At 46.3% G+C, this 16618-nt stretch overlaps 1 protein-coding gene across 6 annotated transcripts in view; it reads right to left on the bottom strand.

Moving 5' to 3' along the window:
* Positions 1-16618, bottom strand: part of PPFIBP2 (PPFIA binding protein 2) — a 145931-nt gene that overhangs the window by 78786 nt on the left and 50527 nt on the right. For 4 of the 6 annotated variants that reach the window (XM_084773641.1, XM_084773640.1, XM_084773638.1 and 1 more), the window contains one exon: positions 12502-12716. In XM_084773641.1, coding sequence (XP_084629767.1) covers positions 12502-12716 — 215 coding nt within the window. Of the gene's footprint in view, positions 1-2705; positions 2733-11927; positions 12021-12501; positions 12717-16618 lie in introns of those variants that run through there. The other 2 variants (XM_084773642.1, XM_084773645.1) reach the window with 2 other exon arrangements.

Below are 16618 nucleotides of genomic sequence, written 5' to 3'. Positions count from 1 at the left end.
CCACAGGCTTCCAGCTGCTCTCAGTTTATTTGGGACTAGGGAGACAACTAAAAATAAGCACAACTCCCAGAGGAGCTTGCTGGTTCCCACACACAGACACACACACACAGACACACACACACCCCAAAACACAGACACACCCTCCCAGAAACTCACACCTACCCTTCTCACAGGTGGACCACGGGCTCTGCCCCCAATGAAAGCCTTTGGAAAGGGTTTCCAAAAAGGACAGATTTAGAACCAGCTCCTGTTCCAGTTCTGGACTCAGATGTGTGCCAGGCCTAGGTAGAGTGACTGCTGTTGTTGGCACTGCTGGCTCTACCCACTAGAGACCAACTGCTACAACCTCGAGACCTTTACTACTGGCTCCCTCAGGGAGTGCTGCTCTGGTCTGTGAGCCACCACCCTCGGAGTCCCCCAGGCCACATATGACACTAGGAGATACTGCTTCTGTCAAGTCCCAGCACTGCCTCACGGCTGCCCTCACTTCTGTAGGACCTGCTTTACAAAAGCAGGCTATAGAAGGCTGAGTTTCCGTGAGACTTGGGGAGGGACTCCCCGAGATAGGTAGCAGCCCAGGGAAGCTTGGAGGGGAACTGTGTCTTTCCCACTGGTGAGTCACATGCCATGCTGGCTTTCCAAGGTACCCCTCTAATACTCCTCAGATGCCACCGTACCTTCTCGCCTCGTACTTTAACATCTCCTCTAAGATACTTTGAGAGCGCACCCTAAAACAGCTTTCTTCCCTTGCCCAACCCTTAATGTATGGCCTTTGGCTATGACTGATTATGAAAGTGATCTTTGATGTGGGTGCAGTGGGTATGGTGGTTACAGGCAAAGGCTCTGTGCTCAGCTGTCTGTCGTGAATGACTTGCAGACGCACATCATGTGACCGCCGAGGCCTTCCTGTGTCTTTCCTGGAAATCCCAGCATAAAGACAAGACTCCAGTGGGTGTCAACAGCCCCCTCAACATGGCATCAACACTCACCACAGCCCACAAGTGAAGCCAGAAAAACGGCATAAATCAGGCTAGCAGCAAAAGTCACAGATTGGCCAGGGGAGGAGGGCTCGAGCAGGCAGCTGGCATGAAGGGAGGAGTAAATTCCTGCAGACACACCCAGATCAGAGGGCAGAAGGAAAAAGCAGGCTCACTGCCCTGTCATGAGCTCTGGAGCCTTCCCTCACCCTGGCCAAGTTCTAGTTTGGTCTAAGACCCTCACCCCCACCCAATGTTACACACACACACACACACACACACACACACACACACACACACACACACACCCCTGACGCAGACCTCAGTACAGTGTGTGAAGAGTGCAGGGGTAGAGAGATTTTTTTTTAATAGTCTAGGAACCTAGGAAAGTTAAATGAAGCAACTCATTAGGTAAGAACAGAAAACACTTGTTCCTCCTCACCAAGACAAATAAAATGTACTTCCTTGCCCTGAGTAGATAGAGAATTCCCTTTCACAGGATGTAATAAAGGTGTGCAGAGGCTGGGGAGCTGGTCGGGGGGCAGAATCGCACTCCCTGAGGATAAGTGCTTTCCACAGAGGGGCTTAGCGCCTGCCTTTACTTCTGCTAAGAGAAGAGGGGTCGGGAAGGAAGGAGTGTAAGGAACCACATCTCCCCAGCCACTAACTTACCCACGCAAGAGGTGGCTCGGATGCCTCGGGCAGAAAGCATCCCTACCCCTGCACTCCTCATCCCAATCCTCCCATTGCTGGCTAGAGCTTTCCACCCGAGACCCTAGGGATTTCCAGCCCACGGCAAACCACAGCCACTGGTGGACAAGGCTCGAACGCACTGGACTGTGGGGAGTGCATCTTACTTCTGACTCACTTCTTTTAACATTTGAGCCCCGTACAATTCTTGTTACACGGAAGAGATTTGGGCATTTTCAGAATGAAAGAACAAGGCTCAAAACAGTGAGACTGGCAAAGCCTTATCCTCCCTAGAGAAGGTGAGTGTCTGATGGCCTGTCCGCCTGAGAGGGATGAAACCAGGAACAACATCTATTAATTCAACGTGTGTGTGATGGGGTGGAGAGGAAAGGAGAGAGAAGCAGAGGAACAGATGAATTCTTAGCACTTTTATGTCTGAAAACAGGAGTTCTTACCTGAGTCTTTGACTGTTTCATTAAAAACATTAAAGCAGGTTTTACTTGATGCATTTCAACCCCAAACCGACAAAACAAACAAACAAACAAAAAACCACCCCAAAGAATCTGGAGCAGAGCATGAACAGGCTGGCAGGAAAGGTGGTGCAAAGGAGTGAGATCCGTGAACAGGAAACTTTAGGTTTCAGCAAAGCCCCAGGAGCTCAGCCAGGGCTCCCTCGAACCACTGCAGATGAATCCAGTTGCACCACACCCACCCCAAAGGCCATCCTGACCAGGAGTGCCTTCAGATAAGACCATAAATACGTTCATAAAATATATGCACAAAGCATCTCTCTATGGCTCTATGGGTCTAAAGCTGGTTTTCATATTATCAAGATGGTCTAACATGCACATGCACACACACTCATAGGGGGAGTAGACTGGCTTCATCTGACAAGAGCTTTGGCTTAGGTTGCCCTTGATATTTTAATGAGGGGAGGGGTTGCACTTCCTGTTTCCATTATATGGCTCCTTTAGGTTAGGGTTGGAACGAGTCCTAAGACTCAAAAAAGGGAACACAAATAGGGGTCAGTACACTTACCTTGATAACCATCAGCGCCTTCTGACAAACATTTCATCTCTGCCCAGGCTCAACCCACACTCCTGGATCCTGAGGCAACCAGCTGGGTGCTGAGTGGCCAGGGAGGGGAAACACAGGTTCACCTGGGCTAGGCGAATTGTGTCTCACTTGCACCACCCACCCAGGTGAGTGCTAGAGTTGCCACCCACCTGGCCAGCATTCTGAGAATGAGTTAGTGGCCCCTGAGGTCTCAGTCCTGCCAACTACCAGAAGTCAGTAGCCTGCTGCAGGGCGGAGCTATGCACTGGCCCACCATCTGCATCCCAGACAAGGCTCTCTGGGCCATGTTAACAGCTGGAAGGACTCCCCTCACCCATCTCATCAGTCAGGCAAGCAAACAGGGACCCCATGCTGCAAATAAGATTGGAAGGAGAGGCATATGAGCTCAGAGGAGAAAGTCCTGACTATATGCTTGCATCCTGGCCACCATCGCCCTCCACCCATGTTCCCAGACTGCACAGGCTTGGAGAACCCAGCTGTACAATGGGTCAGGATAAGAGACAAATGCTATCATACTTGACTGACATCTGTAGCATGAAAGTGGTCATAGCCAATGCTAAGCCAACAAGCGTGCCTGAGCTTTGGTAAAACCTTCTCTACGGATGATGAAATATTATTTTTTTTATCATTTCCACATCATAAGATATTGTGACTTTTCTCTCGTTATTAAAATGTGAAAATCATTCTTAGCTGATCGGCCAAACACAGGCCAGAGTTCACAAACCTCTGGGTTAGGACTAAGCTTCCCTTTCTATAATGAGTTGCCTGGGTAGGCGGGGCTTGTAGTGAAAATGCCAAGTCTGACCAGCAGGGTAGGCCTGGAGCCTTGATTTAACTGCACATTGCTAACAAGCTTCCAGGGGGAGATGCTGACATTGCTGGTCCCAGGACCACACCTGGGGTAATACATAATAAGAAACCCACTTCCAGAAGTTTCCCAAAGAACTTGGGACTGGGAGAACGAATTCCTGTGGCTTCCTACCAGCCGCAGCACTGCCAAAGGGGCACAAGGCTCTAGGCGGTGTATCCCACAGGCCCTCTCTGAGGGTTGAGGGTAAGTGGACGTCCACATGCTTAGACCTCAAGTCAACGCTAACCTGGCAACACCCCCTGCCACGTCCCCTGGGCCTGAAGCAGGAAGCTCAGAGGGAAAGATTTATCTGCTATTTCACCAGTGTTTGTACATTCTTGGCCATTTATAAACACTGGTTCCTGGGGGCTGGAATAGTCTCTTTTGGTCAGGTCCTGAAAGGATCCAGATTGCTAGGATATACTTGCTTAGGGAGGAGGAGGGGAGCAATAAAAACCCAGGGAGAAAAAAAAAAGGAAAACTGTTAAATCCACAGTAACTGAGAGTCCCTCAAATGTCGGTTGCTGTGCCAGGAAAATTGTGTTCATAATCCCCCAAGGCACAAGGAGTGTGTCTAGGGCTGGGCTGACAGACACCACGTGGCCCAGGAAATGCCTCCTGGAACTGAAAAGCCATCCTCCTGTGTCGTGGCCAAAGGAAGAAGGGTCCCAGAGCCTGGGGAGGGTTTCTTGCCACTAACAAGGGAAAGGTCAAATCTATGTTCCTGCAGGCCCAGGCTCCAACAGCCTTTCTCTCTTTCCACAGCCCCACAATGGATCCTTCCCAGCCAGCTGTTTGTCTACTGGTTTCTAAAGAAAATGAGAAAGGAATCTTGTTTTTTGGCTGACCCACATGCACTGCTCAGCAGCCTCACAGGAAGAAGAAAAAACAAAAATTCAAACTATTTTCTCTTATAAAACTACCTGATTCCTGGTCCTTGGCCTTTAAGACATTCTAGCTTTTGTCCCTGACTGCCACCTACTGGCTATCTGCAGTACTGCACATGGATAAAGCCCCACCACTGCACCCTGCCCACTAGGGACTGGTGGTTGGGAGAGACTAATCCCTTTGTAGTCTGAGCGCTCACTCAACTGCACACTTTCTCTGCCATTGGAATTAGCTCACATATGCTGCACTTTTTTTTGTTCTACAAAACTAAGCATCCTCCAACCCCTCTGTGTGTGTGTGTGTGTGTGTGTGTGTGTGTGTGTGTACACAATCAAGCCCCAGGCCTCCTGCATTCTAAGCATGCACACTACTACTATGTTATAAGCCACTGAATGGCATCGCCATCTTCTCTTTTTTAAGACCCAGAGGAAAAGGTTTCCCTATAAAGCCCCAGCCTGTAGCTTTGTACAATCAAACTATTCAACACAAACATATGCAGAGCTGTGTTTAGCTCCTGCGGGAAGAGAACAGTGACAGAGAAATGAGAAGCTCATGCTTCTTATAACCCATGAGGCAGCTTTCCCTCCTACCTGTCCTGAATCACTCACTCTTCCTTTCCAATGTGGAAAACAGATTTGTTTCTTTGTCCGAGTGAAGAGTTACAAACCGAATGTGGCAGGGAGGACAACTCAGCCTTGTGTGAGAACTGCAATGGAAAGAGCCACCGTCTGCAACAAGGTGGCTGGAAACTTATGCGGGCAGAGGCCAGGCTCCTTCCAAGGCTATTCTCTTTCTTTGTTGAAAGGCTAGTCCAAAAGCTGTGTGAGGGGGTCTGCATTGACTGGTTAAGATTTCAGAGGTGCACACATACCCTCCATGGGGCCTCCCAGTGTGCACAGCAGAGGCTGCCTACGCACGACAGATCTCTGCGCATGAGATGCAGGCCTCAGCTGAGACTCCCTCAACTGTCTCCACTTTGAAAACTAAGAAATGTGGACTAAGACCAAGGCTGGTGTTTCAAAGGAGGCTTGTTGCTCCAGTTCCCAGCATAAAACACTGGATAAAATGTCTATTCATAGGGGCTAGAGATACAGGTCGGCTGGTCGAGTATTTGCCTGGCATACACAGAACCGTGGCATCCCCACCACCACAGAAGCCTGGAACAGTGAGTGACATGGTCCACAGCCTGAGCACTAGAAAGGTAGAAGCGCAAAGATCAAAGAGAATTCACAGCTGTGCGGTGAGCTGAAGGTCTAGGCTAGGGTGAGGAAACACGGGAAGGAAGGAAGGAGGGACGGAAGGAAGGAAGGAAAGAAGGAAAGAAGATAGATAGATAGACAGATAGACAGACAGACCGACCAGGTCTTACTGATACTGAAACTAAGTTGATATTTCCAGTAGGAAACTGAGTGTCAAAGCAAAGGAGAAGATGGAGCACTGGCCTTTTAAACTCCTTCCTACTTCCTAAACCCCCTTGCCTTGGTTCACCTCACTTTCACATGCCTAGATTTGACACCTGCTGTATTACAAAGGAAACCTGGCCTCTGGGGTGGGGCTTGGGGATGTGCATGTGCCCCAGTTCCGAAGAGAACAGCAGCCTCTTGGAGTGAGCATCTCTGCCAACTGCTGGCCCACATCCTGCAATCCTGCCTTGACTTGCCGTTGGCTGGGCTCCCCTGCCCCTTTTCTGACTTCATCTTGAACTTTGACCAGGATCTCCTCGGCCCACGCCCACAGTACCAAACAGCAGGGTAAACCAGATGCTGGCGGATGAGGGCTGCATGTACCAGAACGCTGGAGAAACACCCACAGCCGCTCCACCTGGAGACTCACACATCAGCTCTCCACTAGCAAATGTGTCTAGCTGAATGCTTGCTTCTGGATGGCCAACCTCTTTAGCAGGCTCCACCCACAGCCAAGCTGGCCACAGCAACAAAACTACTCAGCCAACCAAACAGGTATGGAAAAGCAGACACGCCCCCTGCAAACCACATGAAAGCCCTTTTGAGGCACAGCCAAAAGTAGCAGAAGCAGGCCTAGTGGAACGTTTTTTTTTTTACTTTCTTGTCAGGCCTCTAAGAAACATCACTCTCTTCTTAGCTTGAGGACTGTCTGCTGAAGTTCAGGAGCTCTTCTATCCGCACTCGCCTGAGGGGGCATCAACTTGACCTCAGCACAGGACAGAGAAAAGGAAGCTGCCCTGTCTGGAAATGAGCTCCATTTCCATCACAGGACAGATGGCACAGACTTCCGGGGTGGGGGTAGGGGTACTGGCTGCACCTCTGTGAGCACCAATCCCAGCTTCACACCGCCCACCAGACACAAAGGACAAGAGCCCTATCGTAACACTTCCGCTGCCTGCAGGACAGGAGGAGGAAGACTTGCTGCATCCTCTTGGCCAGTAGCCTCAGCATGCCCTGGACACCAAGAAATTCTTAGTACAAAGGCCTTGTCAATCAGCTTTCCAGGAGTATGTCCAGAATTCCAGACAGACTCTGAAGAAATTTATTTCCCTGAGACCCCAGAGAGAAATCCTGGATCAGAGAGCCCTGCATTTGCCTTTCCAGGCCTGGAGCCCACTTCTCAGTCCACATACTGTCGAGGGACAGGGTGGGGGTCTAGGCCACAGAGCTCTAGAGACTCTGGTCTTAGCGCTGATTAATCTTGAGCAGGTCTGCTGCTCTTTGAGGTAACCCGGGCAGAATTTGACCAACAAGGTTCTTGCAGGCCATGTTGCTACAGCCTTGCCTCGGGCCTGCCGAAACCCAGCAGGAAGAAGCCTTACGCTCAAACACACCCAGCCTTCCAATATGAGGCAGCAGGAGCATCTAAGAGGTAAAGGGAAGGCGGGCCCAGTACTAGTCAATTTGTCCTATTCCAGTCAGCAGTCACTGCCCCCGCACCTGACGCTACATCTCTAGCAAGCCTTCATCCTAGGGACCCTATGTTATCTGCAGAACCCTGAAGAACAGCAGTAGCAGGAAACCACACATCCCACGACACAGCCCCTCCTCCTCTCTGGCCAGAGTTCAGTGCTTCTTAGCAAGGGTCATCTGACGCAAGGGCAGCTAATCCTCAGCTCTGTGGAAGTTTACATCTGGACCAAGGAGACAGCTCAGTGTGAGTGAAAGCACTTTCTGGGTGTACAAGCCTGATCACCTGAGTTCAGGTCCCCAGAACCCACGTAAAATCCAGATGTGGGGTATATCTGTAATCACCATATGCCAATGGCCACGTGAGAGGCAAGAGAACAGGAGAATGTCCTGTTAGCTCAGGGGCCCGAGAGCCTACGGTGTCCAGCCACCAACAGATAAGAAAGACCCTGTCCTAGAAATAAGGCAGAAGGTGGAAACCAACACCCAAGGTTGTCCCCAGACGTCCGCATACACTCTGTGGCATGCACACACTTTTACACATAAGCAGGAACATACGCAAAGAAATAGAACCTTTTTTTTTTTTAAGTTTTACATTTCTATCTCATTGGCAACCTCGTACTCTTATGCACCTAAAGGATTTAGCTATGAAGTTATGTAGCGGGTCAGTGAGATTCTCTGCTTTGTGGATTTGAGGTTTTGTTTGGTTGTTTTAATGGAGGAGAGCGTGCTGGGGATGTAGCTCAGTTGGTAAAATGTTTGCTAATATGTACGAGGTCCCAAGTTCAACACCCAGTGTCACCTAAACTAGTTGGATCCTATCATAAGAGCTTGTATCCAAAATAAAATATAAAAAGGAAACTTAGAAATGACTTGCTGTTTAACTAGATGAATAATCCCCTCCTTTCTCACTCTTTCATATACATATTTGCTTGGACATTTTGGGATGTCGTCCTGGGGGCCACTCTTCCCCTCTCCTCTTCTCCTTTCTGAAAGCAGCTGCCTTCTGTAAGCCAGGCCTCAGCTCACCTTGGACTACTTATTATGACAAACTGAAGTCAATGTAGGGTGAATTTCTCTTGTCTGAAATGCTTAGGACTGGCAGTATTTCAGGTGTTTTCACTTTTGCTTTTTAAAAAAAGAGGATGATGATGATGATGATGATGGTGATTACTTACACAGAATCTACTGGCTAAGCATACCTAATCAAAAGATGTAAAATAAAATTTCACAATATCTGAAATCCAAAGTGCTCCACATCTGAAACTTTTAGACGTCTTGATGAAGGAGGCCCAACTTGGTCTGGGCTGATGCCCTATTATTCTTTCCCGGCCTCCTCTAATGTTCCAGCAGCATCCTGGGCACTGGACCAATGGGAAGTGTGCTGGAGGGTTTCAGAGGAAAAAAATCTCCCCCTTAATTAAAAACAAATAAATATGGATATACTGATCAAAAGAAACTGATCCACTCTGGACAGAGCTGTACAGCCTTGGTTCCTCAGCCTCATCAACCATTAAAGGATACACCTGAGGAAAATCCAGCCTGAGGAGACTGGGGGAAAGAAAAATGGGAGGAGCCAGAGCCAGAGTCATTGTAATCATCTATGGGAGGAGCCAGAGCCCGTGGTTTCACATGGCATGCGCAGCCTCCCCACACTTTCCTAGTGATCTAAACCCTACTGTGACATTGCTTTTTTTAGAGAAAGTACCCCAAGAGATAATGAGGTTAAGCAGCAGAGCTGGGACCAACAAAACAGGAACTCTGAGACACGTCTAAAGAGAGAACAGTGCAAACACGCCCCCAATGTGCAGTCTGTGTTGAGCAGGAGGCACAGATCTGTCCTGCCTTGTCCCTCAAACTGCTTCTCTCATTCCAACTCCAATCTTAATCCACCTGAAAGACTTTAAAACAAACAAAAAGAAAAAGAAAAACCTGGGTGTGATGGCACAAGCCTTTAGTCCTGGCTTTCAGGAGGCAGAAGCAGAAAGATTTTTACACGTTCAAGACCAGCCTGATCTACAAAGCACATTCCAGGCAAATCAGGGCTACATAGACCCTGTCTAAACAAGAGGGCATCTTAAAACAAAATCAAGTGGAGTCTCAGTGATTAAAGCAATGCTTTTTAAAATTTAATGAATCAGCTCAAGATAGTTTGATGGCTCATCTAAAGTCGACATCTTTTCACAAGCTCCTAACCAAAAAGAGCAAAGTTTGTATGATGAGTCTTTCACCGCAAGGAGCAATCTAAGGCGCCTAGTGACCTGGCCACGGCTCTGAATTAGTGGTTGCACCAAGAAGACCTGGTGTGGAATGTGTTGTGCAGAGTCGAGTGCAAACTGACCTTAGCTCAGCCAGACCTGAAACGCAGATAGGCCATTTCTGCTCAGGATCCAACCCTTAACATGCAGCTCTGGTTTCCTGGAATGTTTATGTGAACTTCTGACCCGAGGAAAGTACACCATTCATAGGTGGCTGATAGGCATTACTCTAAAAGATTTACGAACGCAACAGCCTGTAGGGGAGTCAGTCGGTCTTAAGCAGTGGATTGTTGCAACCATTGTAAATAATCAGCCCCTAAAAACTATGCAAACCTGCACACAAGGTGTTTCCCCGAGCATGAGCATGTTATCTGCATTTGGAACAATTATTTTTAATATACATCTCCAAAATATTTTAAAACTTGGATCAACTTTTTTCTTGCTACACATTAAAAGTACTGATGAGTTGTGTCAACTGTGACAGAGAAGTGAAACCATGAACCCTACTAGAGGGAGAAGTGGGTACCTAGGCGTTTGATGTGAGGCTCTTGTAGAACTATGAGGAAGAGAAGAGACCCAGGCAGCTAGGAGCGCTGGAGAGCTACAAGCTTCTAAAGCCCTATGGCCTGAGAAGCACAGCACTTAGGAAAACATACACCCAAACAAAATAAAGGGTCGTTTCAATATGCTAATACCAAAACACCAACAGAAAAATGAGCACAGATATGAACAGAGGGCAAAACAGACTTGCCCAAGGGGTTGAGGGGGTATCCAGGTTGTGTGGGAAGAAAATGTAGAACTATTATTGGATTTATCTTTTCAGATCTTCCATTTGAACATTTTACTTTGATAATTTAGCTGTATCAGTAAAGCAATCCGTATGTGATCATGTATATATATGGAATTTTTCATGCAGGGTATGAGATTAAAAGCTTAGAAACTATGGAGAATACTAATAAGTTAATGAAAGAACATTTGTCTTTTCACTGGAGGAAAAAATGTACAAAAACAGCAGTAAACCTTTTCTCTTATGAAACTTCTAAGGCCATTTTTTGATCTTGGTGATTATTTCTGACCTCTGGACAACATGGGAGCAGACTTTGCTTCAAACTTGGCCACTGGAAATAAAAACAATGAAATTCTTCTGAAAAGAGATTTGGAAAACTGTGTCAAAGGCTTAAAGATATTAACATTTTTGGATTACAGTTGGCAGGCTTAGCCAACTGCTCAGAGAATACCTAATCACTGTTATTCATTGCTTATCTAAAATTCAAGTTTAACTGAACATTCTAGATTTTAAATGGTGACTTTATTGATCTCTGCAATAATACTTCTAGAAAATTCTAGAAGCAAAAAAGGATAGTCATTGCAGCAATGCTTAAAATAATCTAAATGTCAGTATTAGAAAGACTGTCACATAAATGGAGGTACATCCATATAAGATGACCAAGGGACATATGTTTACTATAAACTGTACAATGAAGAAGAAAGACAAGAAACTGATGAGCTACAGGCAGACAGGACTTCCGTTCAGAAATAAGTGTCAATGATTGTGACTGAAAGGTTCTGGACAGAACTGAAAGGGAGCCAGCAAAAGTAAGACCTTGGAGAGTCATGTAGGAAGTCAGAGAACAGAAGATGTGTTTATTAGGACTCTTGTGATTAGATAGGGCTATCTCGGCAGTCCAAGCTATGTGCCCCATTTTAAGAGCAGTTCGTTTGAAACTGTATTCTGTCTTCTTTCCTCCCCTTCATGTTTAAGGTCATCAACATATTCACAGGCCTGGCCATTGCCACAAGGCATCTTTGAGAGACCATTATACTGCCTACTGCCCTGGTACAGGTGCATGGCACAAGCACCAGGCAGGCAGCCTATATAATGAGAATATTAAATAACACATGTAATGAAGATAATGAGGAACTGGTCAGTGTTGAGGAAGGCATGGGACGAGATGTGCTGACAGATCCCTCTAGAACTGAAAGGAGACTGGGACATCTGGGATGGAGGCTGTTTAATCATAAATGACATGATTTATGGATAAGGATGTCTCAACTTCCAAGATCAGCCTCTCCCTTCAAGTTTGATGTTCCTGCTCCTGCCTCCCACCTCGGTACAAGCTTTCTAATTCTGAGCAGGTCTGCAGGGCTGTAGCATTAGAAACCTGTACCCCAGCCTTCATCCTCAAATTGAGCTTAGGTGGCCAAGCTAGTGCACCCTCCTTCACTCCCTCATTCCTTCCCTGGCTTCCCAACACCCTTCCTCTAGCCCTCCAATGGCCACATCCCAGTTGACCTCAATGAGCCAGCTCCTCACCTTCCCCACTCCAGATAATATGAGTTCTTCCAGACTGACCTGCCCATGTCTATCGGAAAACACGGAAGCTAAAGCCATAGCAAGTCTGCAGAGTGATCACTCAGTCCCTCCCTCTACAGACCAGCAAGTCCCCAGGCCTGTACAGGAGAAAGCAGAAGTCAAAAAAAAAAAAATCTCTATTGCACTTTGGAGCAAAAGGTAGTTCTAGGGCAAGGATCATATGCAGAAACAAAGAAATGAATGAAGCAAGCAAGGTTTAGGTTATGGGTTACAATGCCACTAAGGGACTCTAGCAAATCACACATTTAAGAGTGTTTGTCTGACCCTGGATTTCCTCCCTTCAGAAGAGAGTGACTGTAGACCTCAAGAAGCCGTACAGAATGGCTTACATAGCTTGACTAGGATTTTTATTCCTGCTGAGGACCACCTGGGTGGAGGACACCCAAAGCTATATAGAAGTGGGGCAGGGCTGGGAGATGCAGAGAGATGTCTTCAGCTCCGGCCACTGGTAACACCCCATTGCTCCATAATTATGTGTCCCACAATTCCCTTATCAGGCCATAAACCAACTCACCAAGCTGTCCTCAAACCATTCCTTTATGTAAGCAGCGGTTGGGCCAGGGATCTGGCTCAGGAGGGCTTCTCTGTCCTCAGGAAGTGCCAGCATCTCCAGGGACAGTCTCAGGTCCTCGATGAGATGGAGCACGGGGACAGAGCTCATGCAGGAGGGTGGAGGAGACAGCCCAGGCTCACAGGTACCATCACCAATCTCTGCACCTGCTTTAGTGCCTGGAACAAGAGAGGCAGAGACCTTGGTGAGAAGGGTGGACGTCAGAGTCAGTGACCTTCTCAAGACAACGACAATGAGAAGAAGCACAGGGGAAGGGCTGGAGGCTCGCTCCTGCCTCCCATGGAAATGTGGCAGCATCGTTATACTGAGCTGCAACGGCAGGAAGAGTGGCCCACCAGAGCTGGGTATAGCCCATGGAGTCTGATATACAAAGCTAGGCATGAAGACAACTGATAAAACACAGCCAGCCCTCACCACCAACTACCACCAGTGAGACCCAATTCTTCACCTTTTACAACTGTATTTGTTTTCTCTTAAGTCAGTGTAAGACTGCACAGATGGCCGCTCCAAACTCCTCCCATCTGCTTATGGGCATTCCATTCCTCTCCCTGGGCTGGCCTAGTTGCTGCTACCACTGGAATACCACAGAAATGACTGTGCCAACCACAGTCCGGGGCTTGAGAGGACTGATACCCCCTGCTCTTCATGTCCAGTGCCAATACCTTATAAAAAGGCCAGCTACCCTACAGGAAAGACAGCCCCAACTGCCATGGACCATCTCACTGCTGTTACAGACTTGCAATGAAGCCATCCTTGGTCCCCCTACGGAACACTACCACAATCACGGATTGATAAAGGAACAAATGGCAAGGGCTGACTTGAGTTAGCTCATTGTACTAACGGACAAGGATGACTACACTCATTCTGGTGATGGATTATAGTGAAGTAGACTTGTTCTGGATGCTCCAGCTGGGAGACTGCTTTATTAAAACTATATTAGTTCTATGCATATCCACAGCCCATCTACCCACGGTGGACTGCACGGACCCTCTGAGCCGAGTCTACGCCAAGCATAGCTGAGTCCCCAGCATCCAGTGCATGCTGACACACAATTAGTTCAAATGACTGCACACACACTCAAGTGGACAGCTAAAGAGAGAGAAATGACTGCCAAGATTTCCTCAGAGCTCTGGGATGTGGAGTTAGTTCCTTCTAATTTAGTATGTCTAAAATAGGACTGTTTTTTGTCCTTCTAAACCCTATCATTCAACTACAGAAAAGCCCAAACTGACCTCACAGAGTGCAGCACATGCTCTCAGCAATAAGAAATATTTTATAAAAATGTAGTTTAAAGGATCACTTTTTTTTTTTTTTTTTTTTTTTTTTTTTTAGGGCACTTGGATTGTAAAGCCCAATAGGGTCCGATGCTTAAAGTTAGGACTGTTCTAGAGAATGGGAGCTGGTGGGCCACTCTGCCCATGGGTCTGGCATCTAATTTCTGGTCCCTTTATACTTTTAGAACCCAGCATCACCCTTGCAGGCAGTTTGGGAAGGAAAACTCCACACAGACGGAAACAATTACCACAAGATTTGATTGCCAGTTTTTGCCTTCTGAAAAATGTATGGCAGAGGGGATCATGGGTCATAGTCCACAAACAAGTCAGGCTCCGGGGAGCTAGGACACCGCAAAGTAACCATGCTCTGGTGTGTGTGTGTGTGTGTGTGTGTGCACTCAGCGCCAATTTAGAGCTGAGTGGGAACTGCACAAGCCAAACCTCGAGGAAGAAAATGACAGAAACTCAGCAAGCCCTCCAACCTCCACACAACTGCTCAGCATCACTCCTCTGCGTTCTGAATGCATATTTGTTCTGTTTTTAATGTAAGGGGTGTGTGTGTGTCTGTGTGTGTGTGTGTGTGTCTGTGTGTGTCTTTCTGTGTGTATACACACATGCCACGGTAAAAGTGCAGCAAACAGGACAATTTTGGGGAGGCAGTTTTTTTCTTTCTACTGTGGGTCCCAGGAATTGAGCTCAGAACATTGGGCTTGCATAGCAAGTGTTTTAGCTCACTGAGCCATCTTTCAGGCCAACACTCTCATTACAAAGAGTTTCATACAGGTGAAGCATACAGTGAGTTGGGCTGAAAGAGAGTGAAAAAACAGGGTTTTTAAAATTCAACTTTTTGTGATTGTGTGGCCTTGGGTATATCAGACACAAATATAAAATTTTTAGGCATGAGGATTGTGTATAAATACTAAAGTATAAGAGTATAAAGTAGATGAAAATTGGATTAACATTTGATAAGCACAAAAGTAACAGAGCAAAATATAACATAACACTGCACACCTACTATATATAGTTAATTTCTGCTACATAAAAAAAGCATGCCTGAAAGCACTACTTATAACACTTATAATAAAACATTAATAGATCCTTCCTAAGGAGACACCTTATGAATCACTTCTTACACACAAAACAGGCATAGGGTTTAACATAACTTACTCTGGGGCATCTACAATAACACGAATAGAAAATTAAAATATAGAGATAAAATGTTTTCTGGGTAGTTCATGGAACATTTTAAATGTTCAGTTTTTCATGAATAAAATTATCAAAGTTGAAAATGCAATGATCAATGTTGACATACATACAGTGAGAACACTCAAGGCCTGTTAAGAGACACAAAAATTGGCCCAATTTGGGAAGATAGTGTAAAACTATTCATACTTCCTTAATTAGCAATTCCAATTTTACAAATCTAACCTAAGAAAATGAAAGCAAATGTGAGTCAAAGATTAACACACAATAATCATCTCAGTGGTGTACTAATTCTGAAAAAAGTAGGGTAAAACCCACCAATTAGGTGAGTATTTAAATTCCTTCTAGAATATTCAAAGCTATAATTCATATGTTTGTACATATATGTGTGTGTATGTGTGTATATATGTGTGTGTATGTGTATATATATATGTGTGTGTATGTGTGTGTGTATATGTGTGTGAAATAACAGTCCAAGTAAACTGAAGCATGAGGTCCTGTACTAATTTGTAAACTACATAATTAAGGGAGCAAGGAGATGGCACTGGCTGACCTCCCAGTGGACCTGGTTCAATTCCCAACACTCACATGACCCCTCACAATTATCCGACTCCAGCCCCAGGGGATGTGATTTCCTATTCTGCCCTCCATGGGCACAGCATGCAGGTGGTACACAAACATACGTGCAGGCAAAACACCCGTAACATATAAGATAAATAACCAAAAAAGACTTTTAAAAAGAAAGTATGATTAAAGCATATGAATGTTTAAACATCTACATAGAAGAATTTTTAAAATGTTGGCCATGACTTTCGGAAGTGAGAGATTGCAACTTGGCACTTAGTTTGCACAGGTACTCCAAGTTTAAACATGTTTTATAAATATTTACTGGATATTATACAATGCCAGCACAAGAGATTTCAGGAGTGTGTGTGTGTGTGTGTGTGTGTGTGTGTGTGTGTGTGTGGTATTTGTGTACTATAAATGTATGCAAGTCTGTTCATGTCACTTCTTTGAGCTCATGGCTTTAGCTTGACTGCCCAGCCAATGAGTTCTGGCATCTGATTGTTCCCCCTACCCAGGCTCCCACCCTCCCCAGCACTGCAGTTTCATGTGCACGCACCAGGCCTGGCTTCCACATGGGTGCTGGAGATCTGCACTCAAGTCTTCAGGTTTACCCAGCATGCACTTACTCTCGGAGCCATTTCATCACGCCTCTGGCCCTTCTTTAAATATTAAAGGGTGAGTGAATACAAACTCATGTTCTCCTTGAGCCCTGATGAGCTTTATTTCATACAGTAATTGTCAAGTTTAGATCTGGTATATTTTCAAGCAATCTCTGAAATCTACTGCTGAGTCACATGCTCTGTTGGAAAGCATGCAAGGTCACAGGGGGGTGGGGGGGAGGTGGTGTCAACTACAGAAGCATAGGCCCCACTGCAGAGAATCAAATGTTTTTAATTGGTCTCAGATGTGATCTAAGGCAAGGAAAGGGTTTCCAGGTATTCTAAGATAAAGCCAAAGCGGAGATGATTGCGTTAGAAGGTCCCTCAACCAATGCTGGTTTCTGACGCCTACACAGG

This window comes from Acomys minous (assembly GCF_964271855.1).
Source record: "Acomys minous genome assembly, chromosome: 2".
Taxonomy (NCBI): Eukaryota; Metazoa; Chordata; class Mammalia; order Rodentia; family Muridae; genus Acomys; species Acomys minous.
The sequence above is the reverse complement of the archived record's forward strand: the minus strand, read 5'-3'. Positions and strand labels throughout refer to the sequence as shown.